This window comes from Aotus nancymaae, unplaced genomic scaffold, assembly GCF_030222135.1.
Source record: "Aotus nancymaae isolate 86718 unplaced genomic scaffold, 86718_ANA_hifiasm-v0.15.2.pri h1tg000019l, whole genome shotgun sequence".
Taxonomy (NCBI): Eukaryota; Metazoa; Chordata; class Mammalia; order Primates; family Aotidae; genus Aotus; species Aotus nancymaae.
In genome coordinates this window covers 27,020,987-27,038,731 of record NW_026988431.1, presented here as the reverse complement: position 1 = coordinate 27,038,731, position 17,745 = coordinate 27,020,987, and the positions used below count along the sequence as shown (strand labels likewise).

The 17,745-nt window shown below is 38.7% G+C and overlaps 1 protein-coding gene across 2 annotated transcripts in view; it reads left to right on the top strand.

Annotated features, from left to right (window-relative positions):
* CPNE4 (copine 4) overlaps positions 1 to 17,745 on the top strand; it is a 490,322-nt gene that overhangs the window by 340,003 nt on the left and 132,574 nt on the right. For both annotated transcript variants that reach the window (XM_012451237.2, XM_012451238.2), the window contains exon 6: positions 10,964 to 11,047. In XM_012451237.2, the coding sequence (XP_012306660.1) occupies positions 10,964 to 11,047 (84 nt within the window). The remainder of the gene's footprint in view (positions 1 to 10,963; positions 11,048 to 17,745) is intronic.

The following is a 17,745-nucleotide window of genomic DNA, read 5'->3' as shown; positions in this document are numbered from 1 at the left end:
CATATATCTAAAAAACAATGATATAGTAATACTATAACCATAATAGAATGTGATGAGTGATATGTAATAGTGTATCCTAGTAAGGCCAACTTATTCTACGTGGGGACATCAAGAAATACTTTATCCTTACAAACTAATTATATTATATTTGAATTTTAAAAGTATCTTGAGTAGATTATGTGAAACCATCAAAAACTGCTACCTTTTTAGCATTAGCATGAACTAGGTGCTGGGAACTGCAGTGTGCATTGATGTCAGTTGGGAGCGAGCTTTTAATTTCACCTTTTCACAACTGTTATACTCCTTCCCCTTTATCATCTCCCCAAGTTTCAGAAGAACTCACAAAACACTTTGTAGTATCTTCCTGGTGCTATTATAAGCCATTGGGTCAGTGTATAGCAGTTTTAAGCTACTTGCTTAATGGCTTATAATGGTTTCTCTATGCTTAGTAGGCTCTTAAGTACCTCTAATTTTTCCTCTAACTGATTTATGTTACAGTAAAAGGGGACTTGGAGGTTTCTTGGACCAGTTGGCTTTAAAGTGTTTGAGCAGTTTCCCTTTAGTCAAATGAACACTTCCTCATAGAACTGAAAGATCCCCCTGAAGCATTTTAAATGGTTCTAAATGGCTATTCCCACTAATGGCTGTACTGAGTGTCCAGGGCCCTGGTCATTGCTGAGCCTCACTGCCCCAGTCCTGGAGACCCCAGTTCCTTCAAATGTGGCTATATGTTCAGATCCTTAGTAATTCAGAGAACAAATCAGAGGCATTTGCTCCAGTTTGGACTGGGAGGTAAATGGTCTCAGATGGAAAGAGGGCAAAGTTGTAGAACTGAGGAGTTAGATGATCCCATAAAGATCATTTCACACAACCTCTTCAGGAAACAAGGGCTCAGCAAGTTATAATGATTTACCCAATGACACAATACTACCACTCTGGTTTTTTATTGCTCCATGGTAAACCATGTCAAACCTGGTGACTTAAATGAAGAGCTATTCTGTTATAGTGAATGATTTTGAGGGCCAGAAATTCAATCAGGGTTCAATTGAGCAGTTTTGCTGTCTATGATGTTGATGCAAGTCACTCAGTGGTATTCAGCTGGTAGATGAGCTTATCTGGATGGTCCACACTAGCTCTACTCCCATGCCTGGTACATGAGACGGCTGAATGGCTGTGCTTAGCTGTAACAGTCCACCAGAGTGCCTACATGGTGGTCCTGGGGTAGTCACACTTCCTTTAGGGTATCTGGCTTCTCCCAGAAAGAGCATCTCAAGAGAACAAAGGAAGGGAGATGCTCCATGGCCTTTTCTCACCCTTCCTGGCCTTGGAAGTCATTGTCATCAATTCTGCTGCATTCTTTTGGTTACAAGTGAGTCATAAGGCCAGCCCAGATTCTAGGACTCCACACCATGCTGGGGCAGTGGCAAAATCATACTGTAGAAAAAGCATATGGACTATGAACTTGTGGTGGTCAAGTTTACAAAATGCAATCTGCCACAATATTTTTGTGATAGAAATAGAATAAAATAGTACAATTATTTCATGTCACAGCTGGAAAAATAGTTCCCAGATGCTCTCAAGGAGGACTCTTTTCTAGCTTTTAGCATTAAAAAATTTTATTATAGCTACCTACATGTTAGCTGTTAAAACTTACTGTATCTAGTTAAACTTATTGTATGACTAAAAGTCGCTATAAAATAATCCTCCTAATTTTTATTATGTTAATGAGTATCATGAAAGTAACTAGTTTCTACATACATTTCAAAACTAAAGTATGAATATGTAGGAAAAAAATGTTCTATCTACTTCAGACAATGGTTGTAGGACATCTGGATCTGCAGTCCCTTGACAGTACCTCTGGTAGCCCCCAGGAGCCTACACACTTCAGGTAAAAAGCCACTGTGTAATTCAACTGCCTTATCTTATAGATGCAAGTTTTGTGTTTCAGAGATGTAAAATGACTTACCAAAAGCCACACAGGCACACACTCATAAAAGAAATCAGTGCAGGAGAGGGACTCAGTCAAATTGCCTGACAAAATCTAAGTCTTTTGGAGCAGAGAGTTAATGAATTTAGAAGGTGGTTTGGTCTCAGAATATGGAAGACTTGGAAATGCTTTCATGCATTTCAGGGAAGTAGGAAACCAGGAAGAGGGGAGGTAAGAGGGAAGGTCAGGCAGCAGTCCTCCAAGTGTGATGCATGGTCCCAATACCTTTGCAGGGAATCCATGAGGTCAATACCATTTTCATAATAATGCTAAGACATAATTTTCGTTATTCACCCTCATTCTCTTATGCATGTACAGTGGAGTTTTCCAGAGGCTATATGTTGCCTCATATCACAATAGATTGAATACAGCACAAATATGAGGATTCTGTTGCATTCTATTAAGCTAATCATTAAATTGGTTTGCAAAAATGTAAACTAATACCATTCTCACTATTTTTTAAGTTTGGAAAATATAATTATAAATATTTCCATTAAAATACTATTTTTATTATGATGTAGGTTTATTATTTTTAAAATAATATAATAAATATTGTGACAATTTAACAGTTTTATAATATGATAAATATTAATACATATAACCTTCGTAAACAAAAGCTCTTTGGGAGCCCCAATAATTTTTAAGAATGTAAAGGGGTCTTAAGACCAAAAGTTTGAGAACCCCTGTTACAGGGTTTATGGGAAGCCATTAAGTACTTTTGCGAACCATAGTGACAGAGAAATGCACCATTCTTTTTGACAGAAATAGTCATTTTTAATTTGTCTTTCAGTAGACTAGCAATCACCTCCCCACACTTCAATGAGAGCACGTAAAATAGCTGAGGTTTGTGAGAAGTAACTTATTTATCTAATGTTAATGCAATTCACTTAGAAAAGAAAGTGGGGCAGGGGAGTGGGGAGTTGGGGAGAGATAGCATGGGGAGAAATGCCAGATACAGGTGAAGGGGAGGAAGGCAGCACATCACACTGCCATGTATGCATCTATGCAACAATCTTGCATGTTCTTCACATGTACCCCAAAACCTAAAATGCAATTTAAAAAATTGAAGAAAAAAAATAATAAAATAAAAAAGAAAGGGACTTTCTAACTTCTAAAACACATTTGTTACATTAGCAACTAGTTGGCAGTTAATCTAACAAGTAAGTAGAGGCAGAAATGTAATAATCACTTTGCAACATTCAAGCTGACAAAAGATTCTTCCTCTTCCCATTCTTGAGAAAATATTCAAATTGGTGCATTGGAACTAAATCTCACACTTGTGGTCTCCACATATGTAATAGTAATAATCATAGACTGCATTTTTAGTGTTCCCATGATGCTAGTTTGATGGGATGCAACATAAGTAAACACATCCGTCTCTAAAGTAGAGGTTAGCCAACTTTTAATAAAGGACTACATGGTAAATATTTTAGGTTTTGCAGGACACGTGATCTCTGTCCGCACTACTCGGCTCTGCCTTTGAAGCATGAAGACAGCCGTAGACAATGCAAAAATGAATGAGTGTGGTAGTGTTCCAGTAAAACCTGATTCACAAAAACAAACAGGAAGCCAGATTTGGCTCATGTGCCATAGTTTGCTGACCCCTACTCTAAAACAATGTAAAATCTCTCCCTAATGTGCTGTGATTTTACTGTTTAAGTGTGCCTGCTTAGAAACTGTAATCTAGTCTGCATTAATGATAGAAAACTTATAACTATTGAGCATCTATAATGTGCCAAGTGTCAGGCGTCTAACCTACGTTATCCCCAAAACTCATAAGCATATTCCCGAAAGTTAGTATCTTTATTTCCATTTTACAGATAAAGCACCCTCAGTTCAGACATTTCTCAGAGTCACAAAATTAGTAAGCCATACAGCCTGGATATGCCTGCATCTTTCAGATAATTTCTTCTAGGTCCAATATTCTATTTACGAGATCACTGTTATACATATACATTGCTTCCTAATTGCTTATCACCCTCTCACTTAGCTAAATTTCTTTTATATTGAACTAAGAAAGCAGAATAATATGGTCTCTGTGTTATTAAAGAATTTTACCACAGCAAAACTTCAGTAAAATGCCCAATTCATTCATCTTTATTGCACTGAACTGTCCCACTGGCCATCTTAGTGCTGATAATCAAGTTCACAAAGCTGAAAATTCCTCATTAATGTGACCACACAATTAGACCCGAGTTGGTGTTTTGAAGCTATGAATTTCTGAGTGTGCACTTGAGATACTGAGGTGCTTATGAATTATTTCATTTTCATGAATCAGATTCCTTCTTAATAGTAATCATCCCTGATACTTGTATCATTTTTTACAAAGTGTCTTCATGAATTTTCTCTTCTATTGATAATCATCATAGCAGCCAACTTTTTTTTTTTTTTTAAGATTTCAACGTTTATTTTAGATTCAGGGGTTACATGTGCAGGTTTGTTACATGAGTATATTGCATGACAGTGAGGTTTGGAGTACAAATGATCCCATTACCCAGGTAGTAAGCATAACACCCAATAGGTAGTTTTTCAGCTCTTGCTCCCCTCCCTTTCTCCCTGCTCCAGTTGTGACCATTGTCCGTTGTTCCCATCTTTATGTCCATGCATACCTAATGTTTAGCTCTCACTTACAAGTGAGAACATGTGGTATTTGATTTCCTGTTGCTCTGTTAATTTCCTTAGGATAATGGCCTTCAGCTGCATCCAGGGTGTTACAAACAACATTATTATTTTTAATGGCTTTGGAGTATTATATGGTATATAAGCACCAAATTTTCCTTATCCAATTCACTATTGATTGGCACCTAGATTGATTATATGCCTTTGCTATTGTGAATAGTGCTGTGATGAACACACGAGTGCATATGCCTTTTTGGCAGAATGGTTTCTTTTCCTTTGGGTATATACCAGTAATAGTTTGACTGGGTTGAATGGTAGTTCTGTTTCAAGTTCTTTAAGAAGTCTCCAAACTGCTTTCCACAGTGGCTGAACTAATTTATATTCCTACAAACAGTATATAAGTGTTTCCTTTTCCCCACAGCCTCACCAACATCTGTTATTTTTTGACTTTTTAGTGATAGGTATTCTGACTGGTGTGAGATGATATCTCATTGTGGTTTTGATTTGCATTTCTCTCACAATCAGTGACACTGAGCGTTTTTTCATATGTACATTGACCACTGGTATGTTGTGTTTTGAGAAGTGTCTGCTCATGTCCTTTGCCCAATTTTTAATGAGGTTATTTATTTATTTTTTTGCTTATTGAATTGTTTAAGTTCCTTATAGATTCTGAATATTAGATCTTTGGTAATATTTTCTCTCATTCTATAGACCACCTGTTTACTCTGTTAATAGTTTTGTTTTTTTTTTTTTAACTGTGCAGAAGCTCCTTAATTAGGTCCTACTTGTCAGTATTTTTTTTGTTGCAATTTGTTTTTGTTGCTTTTGAGTACTTAGCCATAAATTATTTGCCAAGGCCAACATCCAGAAGGATATTTCATAGGTTCTTTTCTAGGATTTTTATAGTTTGAAGTCTTACATTTTAAGCTTTATTCAATCTTAAATTAAAATTTGTATATGGTAAAATGTAAGGGTCCAGTTTCATTCTTCTGCATATTACTAGCCAGTTATCTCAGCATTATTTATTGAGTAGGGAGCGCTTTCTTCATTTCTTATTTTTGTCAACTTTGTTGAAGATGAGATGGCAGTAGGTATGTGGCTTTATTTCTGGGTTCTCTATCCTGTTCCATGGTCTTAGGTGTCTGTTTTTGCACCAGTACTATGCTGCTTTGGTTATTGCAGCCTTATAGTGTAGTTTGAAGTTGGGCAGTGTGATGCCTCTGGCTTTGTTGCTTCTGCTTAGGATTACTTTGTCGATTCAGGCTCTTTTTGTTCCGTATGAATTTTACATAGCTTTTTCTAATTCTGTGAAAAATGATGTTTGTAGCTTGATATAAATAGCATTGAATCTGTAGATTGCTTTGGGCAGTATGGCCATTTTAACGATATTGATTCTTCTGATCCATGAGCATGGAATGTGTTTTTCCATTTGTTTGTGTCTTCTATGATTTCTTTCACCAGTGTTTTGTAGTTCTCCTTGTAGAGATCTTTTACTTCTTTGGTTAGATGTATTCCTAGGCATTTCATTTTTTTGTAGCTATTGTAAATGGGATTGTGTTCTTGCTGGAGCTCTCACCTTGCATAGAAATGCTACTGGTTTTTGTACATTGACTTTGTATTCTCAAACTTTGCTGAAGATCAGTTCTAGGAATCTTTTGGCATAGTCTTTAGGGTTTTCTAGGTATAGAATGATATCATCAGCAATGAGAGATGATTGGACTTCTTTTCCTATTTGGATGCCTTTTATTTCTTTCTCTTGCCTGGGTGCTCTGGCAAGGACTTGTAGTACTATATTGAACAGGAATGGTGAGAGTCAGCATGCTTGTCTTGTTCCTGCTCTTAAGCAGAATGCTTCAAGCTTTTGCCCTTTAAGTATGGGCAAAAAAATATTAAGTGCCATCTATGACAAACCACCAGCCAAGCTTTTGCCCTTGGCTGGTGGTTTGTCATAGATGGCACTTATTATTTTCAGGTATGTCCCTTCACTGCCTAGTTTCTTGAGGGTTTTTATCATGAAGGGATGTTGGATTTTATCAAAACCTTTTTTTCTACATCTACTGAGATGATCATTATGGTTTTTGATATGTGTATATTGAACCAACCTTGCTTCCCAGGAATAAAGCATACTTTATTGTGATAGATTAAATTGTGTTATGCCACTGGATTTGGGTTGCTAGTATTTTGTTGAGGATTTTTGCAGCTAACATGTTTCCTCACCATGTACCAGACACTGGACTCAACATTTCCCATGCACCAGCACCTCTAATTCTCCTATGTCACTATGAGGCAAAGGGTGATACCCCTTACATTATGAATGGCAAACTAAGCCTTAGAGAAATTAAATATTTTGTCCACAGTTATTCAGATTATATATGGTAGAGTTGAGATCTGAACGCAATGCTAAAGCCAGTGTGCTGCATATAGATTTTCAGTTACTTGCAGAGACCGTACCTGACCTTTCTTTCTTTGACTTTATTGCATGCCCTCCTGACAATAATGTTTTGCCTAATTCATTCATGGTATTTAAAAAGAATGTGAAATAAAATAGAAAAAGCATTGCAATATGTAACAAGTAAATATACAACAAGCAAAAGAAATAGGGTACTAAATTGTATATAGATCATGATTACAAAATTTTTTAAAAGAAAGGAAAGTATATGTAGAGTCTAGAAAAAGATTTACCAAAATACTATTGATGGCTATGGAATTATGGGTTCTTTTTTCCTTCTTTTTATTTTTGTCATCTCTTTTTCTGTATTTTTCATTTTTAAACAAAAGGTAGGCCGGGCGCGGTGGCTCAAGCCTGTAATCCCAGCACTTTGGGAGGCCGAGGCGGGTGGATCACGAGGTCAAGAGATCGAGACCATCCTGGTCAACATGGTGAAACCCCGTCTCTACTAATACAAAAAATTAGCTGGGCACGGTGGCACGTGCCTGTAATCCCAGCTACTCAGGAGGCTGAGGCAGGAGAATTGCCTGAACCCAGGAGGCGGAGGTTGCGGTGAGCCGAGATCGCGCCATTGCACTCCAGCCTGGGTATCAAGAGCGAAACTCCGTCTCAAAAAAAAAAATAAATAAATAAAAAATAAATAAATAAATAAATAAATAAACAAAAGGTAACAAAAGTTTTAAATTATCAGTAAAAAGGAAAAAAATGAGAAAGTTCTTACATTGTAGTTGGCAATTAGAATCATAAAAACATCCCCTGAGGGACCAACAATCTATTTAAAGAGGCAAAGCATGAAGTTACCAGAGGAGCCCAAGGGCACATAGGAACAAGCTAATGTAGCCCACCTCCATAGGGAAACAGAAGAGAGAGAGATTTGATTTTTAAGATGCCTATAGAAACAGAAGCAGGCCTAAGGGGCAAATGTCTTGAGTAATGCATAGAGGTGGGAATCAATTAGAAGTGTGTCTGAGAGAGAAATGGGCCATTTTGGGGGATAGACAATGTTTGAAGGGCAAGATGATGATGAAAGCCACCATTTTAGGTTCTTGACAAGATGAAGGCTGCGGTAATTGTAAGGTTTGAATGAAGCAACTGAGATTTAAATGAGGCAACTGAGGCCAGTTATTGGAATAAAGAAATTTAATCAGCTCCTGGGTGAGGTTCTACGGTCCGACAGGAGGGGCCGGAGAAGTCTCGCTTCTCTTCTTGGGGCGTGGGGTTTTATAGGGAGTAGAAGTGGCTGATTGACTACGGGGGAAACAAAGACAAGGTAGTTCTATTGGGTATTAAAAGACTGGGGACGGGCGAGGTGAACAAAGCAGGGGCATTTCCATTGGGTATGAAGGGAGTGAGCACGGACGAGGGGCTGGCCGAGGACGTACGGGGGAGCTACCATAGGGCAAGTTCTTGGCAGGCCTTTTCAAAATTTCTGGCGGGTGCAGGGCTGAGATTGGAATGCAGAAATGGGCAAGGGGGAGCCTGCGTGGAGAGGGCAAATGCTGAGCAATGTGCTCAGAATGATGACATAGTTTTTAGGCGCGGAGAGAGAAGGGCGTGTCCATTCGGCTCCCAAGGAGGCACTGGCCTTACAGTAATCTGATCATCTTCAGAAATAGAATAGTAGGGGATGTTCCAGACTCTGGGTGTTGCCGAGTATGGTGTTTGGTTCCTGGTTGGGTGGGAAGGAGAGCAAAGGGTAAGATAGTTATATTTCCACCTCTCATCTCCTCTTTCATCCTACAAAGATTCTAGACTGACATTCTTCACTACAGAGCCAACTATATTTTACTTTTCTGCTCCAAATCCTTCAGTGCTTCCCCCTGCCTCTCCAGGCCAGTGCAAAGGCTTCAAATGAGCATTGAAGACCCTTCACATCATGGAGCCAACTTTGCCAGCATTGTTGCCAACTCCTCCCCTATGCTTCCTTAAGCTACAGTCTAATTAAATTACTTGGGATATCCCCCTCTATGTCTGTTCAAAACTCATCAACTCCCCTCTCTTCCCTCAATACTCCTTGTACCTTCATTCATTTATTCATTCATTCACTCATTTATATCTAGACCTGGATCATATTTATTTGTATACTTTTCTTACCAGCAATCTAGATGGTACTTTGGAAGACTGAGATCAGGTTCTATCTGTCCTTATATCTTAATATCAAGCACAAAAGCTCTATGATAAGTATATGCCCTACAAATATTTTGCTGAGCCGAAGACTGGGATGGCTGGTAAAGACATTGACAGTAAGGAAAAATTTAGAAGTAGTGACCAAAGGAAAGTAATGAGTTTGACTCTGGCTTGCTAAATTTTAGGAACAAAAAATGACTTTTAAGGCAAACATGGGCTTAATTCTGCTTTGCTAAAGTCTAGATTTCTGAAAAAAAAATTACCTGGTGAAATACACAGTAAAAGTGTGATGAAAAGGTTATTGCTCAGATAACCTCCTATTCTATACTAAGTATTCATTCACTTATTTATATATGTATTCATTTATTCAATAAACATTGTGTGCTACTAAAATCTAGACACTATGGAAAACATTGAGGAAATAGTAGAAATATAAAGGAAAATAAAGTTCTTCCTCTTTGAGAATTTATAATCTACTGGGGTAAAAATCAAGTTTTTAAAAGGGATAGAGATAGGTTCCATTTCTAACAATGAGGCACTTATTTATTTTACATCATTCTCTCACTAAAAACAAACAAAACACTAGAAAAGATACCAGAGACATATATTTGAGAGTCCTGAGGCACTGAAGATTTGACGGTCAAGAAACTGGGCAGAAGAGAAACCCATGGAGGTGATTAAGACATTCTGTGCAGATTTTCCACTCAAGGGAATTCCTCAAGGCTGATTCCTAAAATAGTTGGATAGAAAGGCTGGGAAGCCTAGAGAAAAAAAAGCTACTAAGAAGCAGAAACTGAGCAGAGCTTTTGGTGGTCTCATGAGACTGGGAAGAAAAACTGAAGTTCAGGGCTGTTGAGAGAGCAAGGGATAAAGACTCATAGATGTGTCAGAGAAGCGAAGTAGTCCAACAGTCTGAGTGGCTTATCATCTCAAGGCCTTCACTAATTAGCAAAAGCAGCATAGAGAGAAACTGAATAAAAACCTAGAGCCAAGAAATAGATAAACAGAGCCTTTGAGAGTCTCATAAATAATAAATGGCATTGAGCACTTGTCAAGGGAAAACACCTTTCATGAACACTCAGGTTTTCAGTTAGGGTCCTTTAAGGACTATACCCAAGGAGTAAAGGGAATCAGAAAATGATTGGAGCTTTAAAGACATTTGAAGAAACTCAACCTCTAAATAGCTGAATCCTAATTGGATTCAGGAGATTTCTCCCATTCTAATCACTTGCTAGAAGCTAAAAACTCATGTAAAAACCTTCATGATCTTCATTACACATTGTCTACTATTTAATAAAAAATTAATAAGCATACCAAGAGGTAGAACCAAGAAAGAGATAATAAAAACAGACCTATAGGTGATCCAGACATTGTAGTCATTAAATAGGCTTTACAGTAACTATAATGAACCTATTTAAGACAACAGATACAGTGATTTTCAAAGAACTGGAATTTGAATTGATCTTTGAAGGATACTTTGAATTTCAGCTCACCACCTACTGACTTTACAAAGAACTTAGCATTTGGATGCAGTTCACTCTAGCCAAGGCTGGATCACAGGGATGAGGAACAAAGGAAGAAAGGGTGAGGCACATCATCACAGGTAAAGAGAAGAGAGTTTGGGTAGAATTGGGCAGCAAGAGAGGACAAGCATGGCCTCCCTTCCACATATGGACAATAGGAAATCAAGAGGGTTTTCCTGTTGATTAAATATTCCTTATTGATCAGGACTAGATCAAATGCAGGAGGAAAAATAATTCATTGATGTTTATGTATTTTAGGATTTCTTCAGCAAATCCGACCCATTTCTGGAAATTTTTCGTATGAATGATGATGCAACTCAGCAGCTGGTGCACCGAACTGAGGTAAGAAGAGTCATCTTCAGCTATGCCATCTTATCTCCTAAGATGATACATTGACCTGTTTTGAGAAACTCCTTTTATTTCTTAATAGCTATAGATATACACTTAGACCTGAAGTCTTCAATGTCCTCAGGAAGGTTCTGCTATTTTTAGCTTGGTGTTTTTTTTCACTTTTAATCCTCAATTTAGTTGTCAGAAGAGCCTCTCTAACCCCAATTTCTATTGTTGACTTTAAAAACAGGTAATTAGCAACTTATTCATAGTAAAAGTATAAATAGCTAACATTTAATTAGGATGTCTAGGTGCCAAGCATTAGACTGTTATTTACATACATCATTTTATTTCTCACAACAATTCCTTATACATCATGATGATGATGGTGATGATAATGACCCTTATTTTACCATTAAAGAAACTGAACGTTAAGGAGGTTAAGTCACTTTCCCAGGTCTCACAACTAGCAAAGGGTGGATCTGAGGTTTCAATTGAGGTTGTTTGACTCAACTTCAGGGTAATTTGGGAAGTCAATCTGCCTCCCTAGGGAAAGTACATACATTGGACTGATGTCAGTCCTATCATATGAATACCTGACCTTTCTTAGCAGCCACTTGGTCTATCTGTATCTCCTTCACACTCTTCCTCTTCTTTCTCCAAGTAGCCCCAACTTTATCTCTTATTACCCTATGACCCACTACCACACACACATTCAACAACTAACTACAATCTCCATTTTTCATTCTATTTTACTTGTAAAGGGATTCTGTAGTAGTAAAGTACATTGATAAGGAGGAAGTGATATATTTGTGCTAAATGACTTGGAGCTGAGAGAAGCTCCAGTTGTGCTTGCATACCAGTTGCAGAGTAAAAAAAGAACAAACCCCCAGGACTTTCATAAGGTGATGGAGTAGTTGCCATGTTCCCACAACATCACATTGGAAATCCAGTTTCCTGAAGTGACAGAGTTACAGGTGTTGTTAGGGGAATGTTTCACATCCTTGTTATGGTAGACAAAAATTAAATAGTCTTGGATGGGCTAGTTGTGAATATCATCTGATACAAAGTTGATATCTAATAAAATGTCTTTAATAAAAGAATTAATAAATGGTGCTAAATATAAATAGTATGTCTATTGCATGCTATAGAACAATGTAATTCTTTGGAACTTAATCCCTGAAGAATAAATTGAGGTGCAGCTAGCACAGTTGCCCTGAGTGTCATGTCATCACCACCACCAAAAGGAGTTTTTCACCCATTAAGTTTCCTTAGGTGAAGCAAACTTATTTTGAGGGAAGTGGAGCAAAATGGCCAAATAGAAGCCTCCACTAATCATCCTCTAATCATCCTCCCCATAGGAACACCAAATTAAACAACTCTCCACACACACAAAAAGTACCTTCATAAGAACCAAACATCAGGTAAACAATCCAGTACTTGGTTTTAACATCATATCACTGAAAGAGGCACTGAAGGGCTTAGGAAAGATAGTCTTGAATTGCTTAACCACTTCTCCCTCATCCCCTTGGCAGTGGCTGCATTATGCAGATAGAGAATCTGTGTGCTTGGGGAAGAGACAGTGCAGTGATTATGAGACCTTGCACTGGAACTCAGTACTGCCCCATCACAGCAGAAAGCAATACTGGGCATAACTCATCCTGTGCCCATAGAGGAAGAATTTAAACCAGTCTTAGCCAGAGGAAATCACCCATCTCAGTAGCAGAAACCTGAATTCTGGCAAGCCTTGCTACTGCAGGCTGAAGGACTTTGGGGTCCTAAATAAAGCTGAAAGGCAGTCTAAGCCTCAAATACTGCAATTTCTGCGCAAGTACTGGTGCTTTGCTGGGCTCATAGCCAGTGGGCTTGGGGGCATGCAACCTAGTGAGACACCAGCCAAAGTCACCAAGGGAATGCCTGCACCACCACCAGGGAATGCCTGCACCACCACCAGGGAATGCATATCCCACACCCCAGGCAGTGCAGCATACAGGTCCAGGAGGCACTCCTTCCTCCCACTTGAGGAGAGGAGAGGAAAGTGTAAAGAGAACTTTGTCTTGCAACTTGGATACCATCTTAGCCACAATAGAATAGGGCACCAGACAGAGTCCTGAGGTCCATTCCAGGCCCTAGCTCCCAGATGACATTTCTAGACAAACCCTGGGCCAAAAGGAAGCCTACTGCCTTGAACGGAAGCAGGATCCATTACCTGCTGGCTAAAAATCTCCTGAACCCCAAATAGTCAGCAATTGTAGCCAGGCAGTACTCGCCATGGGCCTTGGGTGAGACACAGAGACATGCTGGCTTTAGATGTAATGATGCAGTGCATTCCCAGCTATGGTGGTTACTGGAGAGATTCTTTCTGCTTGAGCAAAGGACATGGAGGAGTAAAGGGGGCTTTGTTTTGCAACTTAGGTACCAGCTCAGCCACAGTGAGGTAGAGCAGCAATTGGACTCTTGCGATCCCTGATTACAGGCTTTGGCTCTTGGATAGGACTTCTGGACGTGCTTTGGGTGAGAGGGGAGTCCATTTCCCTGAAGAGAGAGTCCTAGGCCTGGCAACATTTACCACAAACTGACTAAAGAATATTTGGGCCTTGAGTGAACATTGGTGGTAGGCAAGCAGTACTTGCTGTGGTCCTAGGGTGGTGGTGGCCAAGGGAGAAGCTCTTCTGCTTGTGGAAAGGGGAGGGAAGAGTGGGGAAAACTTTGTCTTATGGCTTGGGTGCTAGCTGAAGCACAGTAGAATAGAGCACAAGGTGGAGTCCTAAGGTTTCCGACTCCAAGCCCTGGTGCCCAGATGGCATTTCTGGACCTGCCTAGGACTGGGAGGAACTCACTACTCTGAAGGGAAGAACATGGCCTGGCTGGTACTGCCATCTCCTGACTGTAGAGTACCTTAAGTAAACATAGGTGGTAACCAAGCAGTGGTTACCCCAGGCCTTGGGTGAGACTCAGTGCTGTGCAAGCTTCACATCTGACCCAGCACAGTCCAGTGGTGGTAGCCACAGGGGTGCTTGTGTCGCCCCATCTTCAACTCCAGGCAGCCCATTACATTTGTTTGGGAGAAAGTAAAGGAAGAGGAGAAGGATTTCCACCTGGTAATCCAGGGAATTCTTCCAGTTCTTATCCAAGACCACTGTTGTACCTCTACCAGTCTGAAAGAGCCCAGCATCACTGGGCTTGGGATGCCCCCTAATGCAGATACAGTCACAGTGACCAAAAACACCCCACAACACCCAAATCCCTTTGATTACCTGGAAAGCCTTCCCAAGAAAGATGAATACAAACAAGCCCAGACTGCCAAGACTACAATACATATATAACTCTTCAATGCCCAGATACTGGTGAATACCTACAAGCAGCAAACCATCCACAAAAGCACACCCTTAACAAACAAACTAAGTAAGACACCAGAGATCAATCTTGGAACAAAAGAGGTATGTGACTTTTCAGATAGAAAATTCAAAATAGCTATTTTGAGGAAACTTAATGAAATTCAAGATAACAAAGAGAAGGAATTCAGAATCCTATCAAATAAATTTAACAAAGTGATTGAAATAATTGTAAGAAATCAAGCAGAAGTTCTAGAGTTGAAAAATGCAAATGGCATACTAAGTAAGGCATCAGAGTCTCTTAACAGAAGAATTGGTCAAGCAGAAGAAAGAATTAGTGAGTCTGAAGATAGGCTATTTGAAAATACACAATCAGAGGAGATCAGAGAAAAAAACTTAAAAACATGAAGCATGTCTACAGGATCAAGAAAATAGCCTGAAAAGGACAAATCTAAGGGTTATTGTCCATAAAGAAGAAGAAGAAAAAGAAATAAGGGTGGAAAGTTTATTCGAAGGGATAATAAGAGAGAACGTCCTAAACTTGGAGAAAGATAACAACATTCAAGTACAAGAAGGTTACAGAACACCAAGCAGATATAACCCAAATAAGATGACTTCGAGACAGTTAAGAATCAAACCCAAAGGTCTAAAGAAAATATCTTAAAAGGAACAAGAGAAAAGAAAAACAAATTACACACAATACAGCTCTGATACATCTGACCACAGAATGCTCAGTAAAAACCGCAAGCGGTATAGCATACTTAAAGTGCTGAAGGAAAAGATTTGTATCTTAGAATAGCATATCCAGCAAAATAATTATTCAATATGAAGGAGAAATACTTTCCTAGACAAATAAAAGCTGAGGGATTTCATTAACACCAGAACTGTCCTACAATGACTAAGAAAGGAAGTTCTCCAATTCTGAAACAACACAACATTAATGAGTAATAAGAAGTCATCAGAAGGTTCAAAATACAGTGGTAATAGCAACTACACAGAAAAACACAGAATATCATAATGCAGTAATTGTGGTGTGTAAACTACCAATATTTTGAGTAGAAAGGGTAAAGGATAAGAATTCTACCAAACATTGAAAGAACTAATACCAATCCTACTTGAACTATTTCAAAAAAGAAAGGTGGAAAGAATACTTCCAAATTCATTCTATGAGTCCAGTATTGCCCTGATATCAAGACCATACAAAGATACATCAAAAAAGAAAAGTACAGGCCAATATCCCTGATGAACATTGATGAAAAAAATCCTCATCAAAATACTAATAAACTGAATTCAACACATTTAAAAGATCATGCATCATGACCAAGTGGGATTTATCCCAGGCATGCAAGGATAGTTTAATATATGCAAATCAATCAATGTGATACATCATATTAACAGAATAAAGGACAAAAATCATATGCTCATTTCAATTAATACTGAAGAAGCATTTGACAAAATTCAACATCCTGGCTGGGCGCGGTGGCTCATACTTGTAATCCCAGCACTTTGGGAGGCCAAAGTGGGTGGATCACCTGAGGTCAGGAATTCAAGACCAGCCTGACCAACATGGTGAAACCCCATCTCTACTAAAACTACAAAATTAGCTGGGTATGGTGGCACATGCCTGTAACCCCTGCTACTTTGGAGGCTAAGGCAGGAGAATTGCTTGAACCCAGGAGGTGTAGGTTGCAGTGAGCCAAGATCACGCCATTGCACTCCTGCCTGGGCAACAAGAGTGAAAAACTGTCTCAAAAAAAAAAAATTTTTCAGCATCCCTTCATGATAAAAAAAAAAAAAAAAGCAAAATCTGAATATAGAAGGAACATACCTCGACACAACACAATCCATATACAACAGCCCACAGTTAGTATCATACCGAATGGGGAAAAACTGAAAGCCTTTCCTCTGAGATCTGGAAAAAAACAGTGATGTCAAGTTTCATCATTGTTATTCAATATGGAACTGGGAGTCCTAGCTAGAGCAATCAGACAAGAGAAGGAAATAAAGGACATTCAAATTGAAAACAAAGAAGTCAATTTATCCTTGTTTGCAGATGATAAGATCTTATATTTGGAACAACCTAAAGACTCTACCAGCTCAAGCCTGTAATCCCAGCACTTTGGGAGGCCGAGGCGGGTGGATCACGAGGTCAAGAGATCGAGACCATCCTGGTCAACATGGTGAAACCCTGTCTCTACTAATACAAAAAATTAGCTGGGCATGGTGGCGCGTGCCTGTAATCCCAGCTACTCAGGAGGCTGAGGCAGGGGAATTGCCTGAACTCAGGAGGCAGAGGTTGCAGTGAGCCGAGATCACGCCATTGCACTCCAGCCTGGGTAACGAGTGAAACTCCGTCTCAAAAAAAAAAAAAACTAATAAACTCAGTAAAGCTGCAGATGCAACATCAACATACAAAAATCAATAGCATTTCTATATTCCAGCAGCAATCTGAAAAAGAAATCATGAAAGTAATCCCATTTATAATAGCTACAAATAAAATATAAGACCTAGGAATTTACTTAACCAAAGAAGTGAAAGATCTCTACAATGAAAACTATGATATATTAATGAAAGAAACTGAAGAGGACACAATACAATGGAAAAATATTCCATGTTCAGGGATTAGAAGAATTAGTATTATTAAAATGTGCATACTACCCAAAGCAATCTACAGAGTCAATGCAATCCTTATCAAAATACCAATGACATTCTTCACAGAACTAGAAAACACAATCCTAAAATTTATATGAAACTATGAAAGACCCAGAATAGTCAAAGCTATCCTAAGCAAAAAGAACAAAACTGGAGGACTCACATTACTTGACTTTAATTTATACTACAGAGCGATAGTAACCAAAACCACATGGTACTGGCATAAAAACAGACACATACACCCATGGAACAGAAAGAGAGCCCAGAAACAAATTCATACATGTACATTCAAATCATTTTTGACAAAGGTGCCAAGAACAGACGCTGCGGAAAGAATAGTCCCTCGAATAAATGGTGCTGAGAAAACTGGATACCAATATGTAGAAGAATGAAACTAGACCCCCGTCTCTTACCATATACAAAAATCAAATCAAAATGGATGAAAGACATAAATTTAGGACTTTGAACTGTGAAAATACTAATAGAAATCATTAGGGAAACTCTTCCAGTCATTAGACTGGGTAAAGATTTTTTGAATAATACCTCACAAGCATAAGCAACCAAAGTAAAAACGGACAAATGGGATCACTTCAAGTTAAAAAAAACTTCTGCACTGCAAAGGAAGCAATCAACAAAGTGAAGAGAAAGTCCACAGATAAGAGAAAATATTTGCAAACTATCCATCTGACAAGGGGTTAATAACCAACATTTGTAAGGAGCTCA